The 9,978-nt window shown below is 45.3% G+C and overlaps 1 protein-coding gene across 1 annotated transcript in view; it reads right to left on the bottom strand.

Annotated features, from left to right (window-relative positions):
• The window catches only part of LCP1 (lymphocyte cytosolic protein 1), an 85,203-nt gene that overhangs the window by 4,375 nt on the left and 70,850 nt on the right, over positions 1-9,978 (bottom strand). The window contains exons 14-15 of the mRNA XM_004714093.2: positions 3,997-4,120; positions 465-589 (exon numbers count right to left, since the gene is read on the bottom strand). Coding sequence (XP_004714150.1) covers positions 465-589; positions 3,997-4,120 — 249 coding nt within the window. The remainder of the gene's footprint in view (positions 1-464; positions 590-3,996; positions 4,121-9,978) is intronic.

Genomic DNA, 9,978 nt, shown 5'->3' with positions numbered 1-9,978 from the left:
GAGCAGAGGGACAGGCACACGAGGCTGGGCTCTCGAGCAGGGCCACTGGGCACAGGTCACTTGGTAGCTCTAGTCCCGCTGTCAGTAAGGTGTCCCTCGGAAGCAGGGGTCGGCAAGCATGCTCCGTAAAGATCGGGCAGTGTATAGTTAAGTTTCGAGCACTTTGTTGAAACTACGGAACTCTGCCTTGTGGTTAGTAGGGAAGAAACCACAGGACACAGATGGACAGGCCTGGCTATGTTCCAGTAAACCTTGATCGACATAAGCAGGCCACAAGCCCCCTTGGGCTCTTAAGAATACTGCAGTTGTTCAGCTCTGGGCTCTGCTGGAGTCATCTGACAGGTGGCAGCTGCTCCGCCCTTGGGAATGACCTTTGCCTTGAACCCCTTTACTGACCATTGCCCACTTGAACGCTTGCTTTGAACTCCTTCATTGCCCACCCACCGTCAGGGTCGTTTACGTACTTCGCATTGTTGAGCTTCTCCTCCTCATCCAGGCTCTCAGTCCTCAGAAGGTCATAGTTAATGGAACCTGGCTGAATGGCATCGATGAGATCCAGAACGGGCAGACTTGTACTAATCTTCGGGTCCTACACAGAGAGAAGAAAAGGAGGGTTTTTGTTGTTGTTTTTAAACACAACCCAAGGCCCTCAGCAAGATGGCAGCAACATGGGGCTCAAACATAAGAACAATTGGGAGGCTGGTGCAGGCTGGGCAGTTTTCTTTCTACTATATAAAGCGTCTCTGAGTCGGAACTGGCTTGACGGTACCTAACAATGATAACGAAAGATACATCGATTTGGCTTAGGGGAAATGAATGATTTTTCCTCTTCAGTATGTGATTTACATGGCGCGGTGTGCAAAGTTGGAGCCCTGGTTGAGTCAGCATTGACGTGATGGGAGTGAGCTTCCTTTTGGGGTTTTTGGGTGTGGGGCTCAAACAGACCCCATTGTGGGTAGGCAGGGGATGGAGAGGAAAGTTTAAAGAGAAAGAAGCCCCAAACTCCAGGGGACTGTATGTTTAAGGATGGACCGTGTCCGTGATTCATGGGGCCCCAACATGGAAAAAGCAAAAAGACGAGCTTCTCCTTCCAGGACAACGCATAACAAGTCTAGACAAAGGACCACAATACTAATAATTGTTTCCCCCAAGTATTTACTTAGACACATTCAGAATCTCAACAAAACAGTTGCAGCATGTTCTTCTGCAATTACAGAGTGGTATTTGGTTAACAGAACTACAATTATTTTCTATAACCTGCATCAGAGACAACTGAAGAGAAACGAACAAAAACAAAAAACCCAAGCCTTCCATCACCACATCGAACTCGTTTGTGCTGTGCCCCAGCAAGGACTTGCTCTACATGCCCGTGGCAATTTCAAGCCCCCATCCCGTACCAGGCAAGGTTAGCAGCTACTGAAATGACCACCAGGACAGGGCTATCTAAAGATCCACTCAATCGAGAGTTAACAACTGTAGAAAAAAGAAAAAAGACCGTTTTCATATTTCATATTTGTTCTCTTAAGGCTGTTTGTCATTGGCCATGGTGGTATTCTGCACGTCCCCCGCCTTCTTTTTCGATGTCCCCAATGGACAAGGTGGGGTGCTTGCCCTTGATTTTGGGCGAGACTCAGAACAAAACAAGAAAAAGGTCAAAGGAGGCCTTTTGGGTACATTGGGATCTTTGAAGTTCTTTTTTTCCTCTCTCTCTGCTTTAGTAGGGATATACATTTTCATTTCTCTTTTATAACAAGCCTTGGCTGTCTTGGCCATGTCTTCTCAGTTCCCCGTCTCTTTAGCAGACATGGTCTCCCTCCTCTCTGAGCCCTTAGAACACTGAAAAACAGGCAGAAGCATCCGGGTGCTTCTCGTGTGCTCCTCCTGGCAAGTTTGCACAAAAATGCATATGACGACATCTTGCCTCTTGGCTTCTTAGGAACACCTTTGCCCAGATTGAATGATGCTTCATTTAGTCTCGGAGGCACAGAGCAGCCCAGTGCCATCCAGCTCTGCCTGGCCTGGCGCTGTGTCCATGGCGCCCAATGTTCTCTGTCCCAGCATTTTATATCATGCTTCAAACCCACTGCAGTGTCTGCAGGAGGATCAGTGGACTCATGGCGGTCCACCAAGGAGAGAAAACCCCATGATCTGCCAACCCAAACACCAGTTGTGGCCAAGCCGATTCGGATTCATGGCAACTCCATGTGCTGCACACCAAACTGCGCTCCAGGTGATGTTGAAGGACTTTGGGGGAGCAAATTTCCAGGGCTGTATTTTGAGGTGCCTCTGTATGAACCTCCAACCCTTTAGCTAGAAGCCTAGTGCATTCATGGGTCTCCATGTCCCAGAGTCTCGGGTCTGCCAACAGGTGGGGCTTATTCGTAACTAGAGAACAGCGTGTCGCTCCATTCAGGTGCAGTGGAGATTCTGGCTCACAGTGACAGTGGCGGACTGTCCCAAGGTGCTCTTTCTGACAGCAGATCACCAGATCCTTTCTCCCACTGAACTGCTGATGTGTTTGAACTGCCGAATCTTTGGTTAGCAACCTACCCATGATGCTGCCAGGGTTCCTGAGAAAAGCACAGAGGTGGAAATGGAATTTGCCTAATTTAATGACTGGCAAATTAGGGATAGACTGAGGATGGAGTCATTAAAAAAAAACCAAATCAAGAGCAAAAGAAGAGGAGCGGTGCCCAGAGAAGCCTTTGCAACACTTTGGGAGGACCTTCCAGAGGACATTGTCGGGGGCAGTGATGAAGGGCAGAGGGACACAAGCTTCAGAGAATTCTCTCTATTGCAGAGCTCAGGAAAGGGGAACAGTCCATGGAGTCAGTAAGGGCAATTTTGTGATTAACTAATATGACCAACCTGTTGCCGTTGAGTCAGTATGACCTAAGGAGCCCTGGTGGAGTAGTGGGTTGTGGATTGGGCTCCTAAATACAAGGTGCATAGTTTGAAACCATGTATCACTTCATAGGAGAAAGATGGGGCTTTCTAGTCCCTTGAAGAGTTAAAGTCTTGGAAATCCACAGGGGGCAGTTCTACTCTGACCTGTAGGGCTCTATGAATCAAATGGACTTGGTGTCAATGAATTGGGTTTGGGCTGAGTATAATAAAAAGGTAGCCTGGTGGGGCTGTGGGGTAAGCATTGGACTGCTAACCTGAAGGCCAGTGGTTCAAACCCATCCCAATTCTACCTTACAAATATGGCTAGACCATAGGATGCACATTGGTACAGATTGGAACTGGAAACACAGGGAATCCAGGACAGATGATCCCTTCAGGACCAGTGGTGAGAGTAGCGATACCAGGAAGGTGGAGGGAAGGTTGAGTGGAAAGGGGGAACTGATTACAAGGATCTACCTATAACCTCCTCCCTGGGGGATGGACAAAAGGAAAGTGGGTGAAGGGAGACATCGGACGGTGTAAGATATGACAAAATAATAATAATTTATAAATTATCGAGGGTTCATGAGGGAGGAGGGAGCGGGAGGGGGAGGGGAAAAATGAGGAGCTGATGTCAAGGGCTCAAGTAGAAAGCAAATATTCTGAGAATGATGAGGGTAACAAATGTACAAATGTGCTTGACACAATGCATGTATATATGGATTGTGATAAGAGTTGTACGAGCCCCCAATAAAGTGATAAAAAAAGAGAAATATCAACAACAACAAAAAAGAAAAATGCTTATTTTTCACCATTTACAAAATTTCACCATGGTACTTTAGAAACCCAAATCATGATTTTATGCTACTCTGAAAGAGCAATGTTGGAAGTGGGGCATACAAAAAAATGATAACCTTGTTCTTCCTAATGATGGCAGGAAGTGGAGTACAAGAAATCTGTCAATGAAATGGCCTATGAACATGGCCTCAAAAATCAAAATGGGAAGGGGAGTCTCCAGTAGCTCACATTGAAGGTCACCTTAACATGGAGTGCAGACCATCAAGAGAGCAGACGGTCTGGGGGCCTCTCAGAGAAGACTTGAAAGGTTACCTTGAAACTGGAGATAGACGAATGTTTCCCTGCTTCCTTCAGTGTTTCATTCACCCAGTTGACAATAATGTCGTCGTTGACCTTCTGTCCATCGCCAATGTCCTCCAGGATATTCAACGTGTACCTGAACAAAACCAAGAATGACTTCTGGCATAAAATTGCTACCGAATTCAATGGCACAGGAAGGGCCCGGGGTCAGAAGCATGTTTCCTTCCTTAGTGTGCCAGGGAACATAGTGCAGACACCATGTGAGGGGAACCGAAACAAAAACACATGACAACATTGGTGCAAAAAATAACTTAAAAGGTAGCTTTATGGTTGCTCTATTGACTGTAAAGCAAACGCCTTCTAAGTCCAGTCGTTGCTCTGTTCAGGATGAGAGAATGGAAGCGATGAAAGGAAACAGCGTGAATCAGTGGAAGGAGTCCTAACAGTGGAATGTTAGGAAACGGCAAATAGTCAAAAATAATTTAGGAGCATATAAAAGAATTTCCTTTCTATCAACCATAAGCCACCATGCTAGGACAAGTCAGAGAAATCATAATCTTTGGTCTGAAGATAGTAAACACGTCAGATAAATAGAATGATGAGTATTGAGCTGGATGGGGAAGCGTATATTCAGAAGATGCTCTGAGACTCTACAATCCCTTTGAGCAGAGTAGAATTACCATTGACCTAGAACTACTCCATTCTGAAAGGAGACAGACAGACAGACAGACAAGAAAGCTCTAAAAAGGACAAGCAGCCAGGTGTGTTGACTTCCTGGTTTAGCTTGCGGGAGGTGTCGAGTTATACAAGGAAGACCTTCAAGTGTGGATGCCAGAGTGAGCTTTTCCAACCGAAAGTCAAGTATCTTGGGGTTGAATCGCTCCTGAAAAGGCTGACGTCTGAGGCCCCCTCTCCTCTGGTACTCTGCGATTTTGCTTAGATCCTCTCCTGGATGTTTGCAGCAGCACCACTCTGATCCCTCAAATGGGAGCAATGCTTTGCTTCCTTTACGTCAAAGCGCCTTCCCATTGTGATAGATGGGGAGGAAATTGACTTCTGCAACCTTACTTTGCCCAAACATCCTGCTTACCAACAGCACCACCATGGCTCCTTTCGCTGCCCGTGGGTGAACACAAAGTTGTCTTTTCAGTCCCTCAAGTGAAATGTTGGGGTTGAAAATGACATATTCATTTGTACAAAGATAAAAGATAGAATTTCTGGAACTTTATACAGTTCACTAGGCAAGTTCTCCTCTGAATTTAGAATCAACATTTTAAACGAAATTCATTTAGGAGAGCTGGTAGCATAGTTGGTGATACCTTGGGGTCCAGAGTCAGTAATTCACACCCGTCAGCTCGTTAGAGAGAGAAGGATGAGGTTCTCCCTTCCTGTAGAAAGTTCCAGTCGTGTAAACCCGCAGGGGCAGTTCTACTATGCCCTAAAGGGTCACCTTGAGTCCTAATCCGCTTGATGGCAGTGAGGTGGGCTCATCTACGTAGAATTGTGCATTTGGACAGTGAGGCCACCTTGTTGAACATATTTGGGGGACACTGCGCAATTAAATAGAACCCTCCCAACAGGTTCCCCATTTCAATGGCGTTTGCGAAATCCACTGTGCTGGAAATCCTCTGTTGAAATAGAACAGCCTGGGGCTGGGTCCAAATTCCAGATCTCCATTCCACCAAACAGGACTGGGGAGCGGTGGGCGTGCTGGCAGGAGAGGGGCTAAACTGCTTGCTCTCCTGCCTTCCAACACTACTAGTTGTATTCAACATTTTGTGTAGGGAGACAAGCCACGTAGGGCGTGCTGTTTTCCAAGGACCATCCCTACCGCTCCCCATCGCCAAACGTGCCTCAAGTTGGAGGCATCCACATATTTGCCTTCCTTAGACTCTTGGTTTCCTTGAATCTATCTATTGCTGTCTGCCCTCAACAAGTATTCATTTCAGGTCTTTGTCTCCAGATACACACACACACATACACACACAGGTCTTTGTCTCCAGATACACACACACACACACACACACAATTGCTAGCTTTCTAACCAGAGAACAATTTCCCAATTACCAACTGGGACAGGGAGGTTTGTGCACACAGCTCTCACTGGTTCATGGGGTAAGGGGGAATGACAGGCTCTTTACTGCCCAGATAAATGGCTAAATGAGCACATGTGTGCGATCCACTGAAATCAACTCCTGAAAGAACTGGCTGTACATGTAGTGGCACTGCGACCGTGTGGATGCAAACCCCAAAAAATCCCTGCTGATGGCATTTATGCACTAGCCGTCATTTCTTCTTCTTCAACAATACTATAGACGCCTGTCCACTGTCTTATCTGTACAAGTCCGAGGAGGGACGGGAGTACTACGTATGCCTTGCGGGAGCACTCCCAGCAGATGGGTGCCCTGGTTGGACCAAGTTTATGGTATCACAGTAAACAATGTGAAAAACAGGCAACAACCGAGAGTGATCACTTATTACTGGCTTATGCAATTTACTGGAGAGACACAAACTACACACTCAAAAGTGATTAGTGCCACACAGTGTGTTAAGTGTATACGTGCAACACTTGAGCTCATGGCAATAGCAACCAGAAGTGATGCCGAAATGATCACAGTAGTGCTACTGTGTGTACTACTGTGCGTTCTAAGCAATTGTGATTTAACACTGCATCTTTGTTTACATTTCTGACGACTTTGAATGGCCCTATAGATAGTCTATGTATGGGTATGTAAGTTTTGATACATTTTAACTCTTTATAATAGATGGGTGGTATATTTAATAGTAGCAAAACCTAAAATAGACTAGTATCTATGTATACTTTATGCATTCATATCTAATTTTTATGACATATGTCATACATAACTTTAAAAACATTTTTTCAATATTTCTAGCTATGCATGCAGTTTTTCCAAATTGTTGCAAATTTCCCCCCACAAAAAAACTCAATATGTTTATTGAAAAAAGTCTACATAGGAGTGGACCGATGTAGTTTCATATCCATGTTGCAGATGATACTTTATCAGACAAAGTATGACTCCTGGAGACATTTCTGTAAAAACTCTGAACAGGGTTCATATTATAACGAGCTTTTCAGATGTCAGGAAATTCAAAGCAGAACAGAGCTGGCCTGAGATTCTTATCACTAAAGCATAATGTTTCAAAAAATATATGTCATTTCTGAAACACGTAGTCAATGAAAACAACAAATATTGTTCAACACAGAGCGGGAAGATGAGCCCTCTTACATTGGAAGGTCCTCAAAATACACAGTGGCTACATCAGTGGACGCCAGCCTACAACCCTTGGGAAAGTGGCCCAGGACTGGGACACATTTCGTTCTTCAGAACAAGGGTGACCGTGAGCCCGTGATTTCCATTGCAACTACAAACACAGCAGCGGCAGGGCAGCCCATGCCAACACATCACTTCCGACGGCTCTCTCAAGTTGATGCTGGGCTTCACAAGGTATCGGCAGTTATCTACTGAAGAATTGCAGGGTCTTTAGCTGCTGGCCACAACAGAGCAGATTTCTTCTTTCACATGAAAACAAAACATAAGAACAACAACAAAACCCATAAGAAGCCAGGGTTTTCAGACTTTGAACAAAAGGAAGCGCTGAGCAGTGGTATGTGAACACAGGAAAACAGGCAACGTGGGCCCTCGCATGTCTCCCTAGAGATCACGAGAGCCCCTGAGAGGTGACGAGTCGGAGATGAGGAGATGAGGAGGCCGTGGTGGCTTGGGTTTGCTGGTGAGGAGAGAGCTGTGGGGCGTGAGACAGTCACACCGGATAAGAGAGTCTGAGACCTGCAGGGGGTCCCCCTTCTGTGTTCAGCTGAGGTCGGCTCAGTGTATGTCTGTGAGGAAATTACCAGAGGCTGGGAAAGAACCGGCAGCACTGAACAGGCAGCTCAGTCTTGGGAGCTCACTTAGACCCAGAAATAACATGGCTTCCGCCCAGTCCAAGTGGAAAAACCTCACAGTACCTGAGGCATGAAGTAAAGTACTCAGAAGAGTATTTGCTCGGTAGTAAGAGGGAAAATCAACAGGAAGTGAATTAAAAATTAGGTAGTAATTAAAAGTAGGCCTTCAAGGCAAAGTTCACAATGCCTGACATCTAATTTAGGAATTAGCAGGCACCCAAAGCAACAGGAAAATGATGACGATGAAAATCAATGAACTGAAACAGACCCAGAAATAGTTGTTATTTTAGCTATATTCTATATGTTTAAGAACAGAAAAACCCAAAACTCATTGCCATCGACTCAATTCAGACTCAGCTGCTTCTCTGGGTTTCCAAGACTGTAACTCGATACGGGGCTAGAAAGCCCCATATCTTTCTCTCCTGGAGAACTGCTGGTGGTTTTGAACCGCTTATCTCATTGTTAGCAGTGCAGAATATAACAACGATACCGCCAGGGTTCCATATGCTCAAGAAAATTGAGGGGGGAAACATGGGAAATGCCAAAAAAGATACAAATCCATTTCTATCCATGACCCTTGTGAGAGGCAGAACGTAACAGGGCCACCTTGCTTTCTGTCTTTGACAGGGTTCAGCCTTACCACCTTCTTTTGTTTATTTCAGTGGAAAATAGTTACGTTTTCCTTCTCTGGCAGAGGTATGCTTTCCACGGGTTCTGGCTTTCACCGGCTTTACTGTAAAATGTCTGGGATAAATATATACACCTATCCACTGGCGGGATTCCTGGAGGATTCGACATGGCATAAGAACAGATCAGTGAATCTGAAGACACCGCCGTGCAAATTACCCAGAATGAAACATGGAAAAGACAGCCCAGAAGGACACCATGAACAGAGCATACACGAGACCGAGAACAACCTCAAGAGATCCAGGAGTCCTCCGGCATGAAGGGGGAGCTACAGGAGACACACTTGCAAAATAGAGGCCAGCAATGTCCCCAGATTTGATAAAAACGAAAAGTTCTTAGATCAAAGAACAATGAGTCTTGCCAAGGAAACACTGTGACACATCAAAATCAAATTACTTTAAAATCCATGATAAAGAGAAACGCTTTAAAGCAGCCAGAGGAAAAGGAGGTAACCTAACAGAGGAGCAGGGGTTAAGAATGACAACAGGCTTCTCATTGGAAACGAGACATTCCAGAAGATAGTGGAATAATATCTGTAAGGACTGAAAGAAAATAGGTCAGCCTAGCCTTTCATAACAAGAGAAAATGTCTTTCGTAATAAAAAATGAAATGAAGACTTCTTCAAATATATGAAAGTAAGAGAATTAACAGACGTATTTCAAGTAGTAGGAAAATAATACCACATGGCTATCTAGTTAGCATGAATGAAGTACCTAACCATCTCTGTAAAACATAAACCAATACATTGAAGCTACTGCCATAGCCATTTTCAACCCATGGTGATCTTACATAGTGTTTCTGAGGCTATTGATCTTTATGGGAGTAGATAGCCTCGTCTTTCTCCAATACAGCAGCTGGTGGGTTTGAACTTCTGGCCTGGTGGTTAGCAATCCAACACTTACCTGACAGCACCCCCAGGGCTCCTCTTTATCACACATCAAAGAACTAAAAGTCATACCAGTGGGTGCCCACCTTCCCGATATGATCACTGAAGACAAACGTGTGCATAAGCAAATGTGGTGAAGAAAGCTGATTGTGCCCGGCTATCAAAAGATATACCGTCTAGGGTCTTAAAGTCTTGAAGATAAACAAGCGGCCATCTAGCTCAGAAGCAACAAAGCCCACATGGAAGAAGTACACCAGTCTGTGTGACCACGAGCTGTTGAAGGGATCAGGCATCAAGCATCAAAGAACGAAGAATCATATCATTGTAAAGGTGGGTGAGTGCAGAGTGGAGACTCAAAGCCCATTGGTAGGCAACTGGACAACCCCTTACTGAAGGGTTGAGGGGAGGAGATGAGCCAGTCAGGGTGCAGGGTAGCAATGATGAAACATACAACTTTCCTCTGGTTCTTGAATGCTTCCTCCCCACCACTATCATG

Source organism: Echinops telfairi, unplaced genomic scaffold (genome assembly GCF_000313985.2).
Source record: "Echinops telfairi isolate 266 unplaced genomic scaffold, ASM31398v2 ScPeMD7_24;HRSCAF=84, whole genome shotgun sequence".
NCBI classification, from domain to species: Eukaryota; Metazoa; Chordata; class Mammalia; order Afrosoricida; family Tenrecidae; genus Echinops; species Echinops telfairi.
This window is presented reverse-complemented; position numbering and strand designations above follow the sequence as displayed.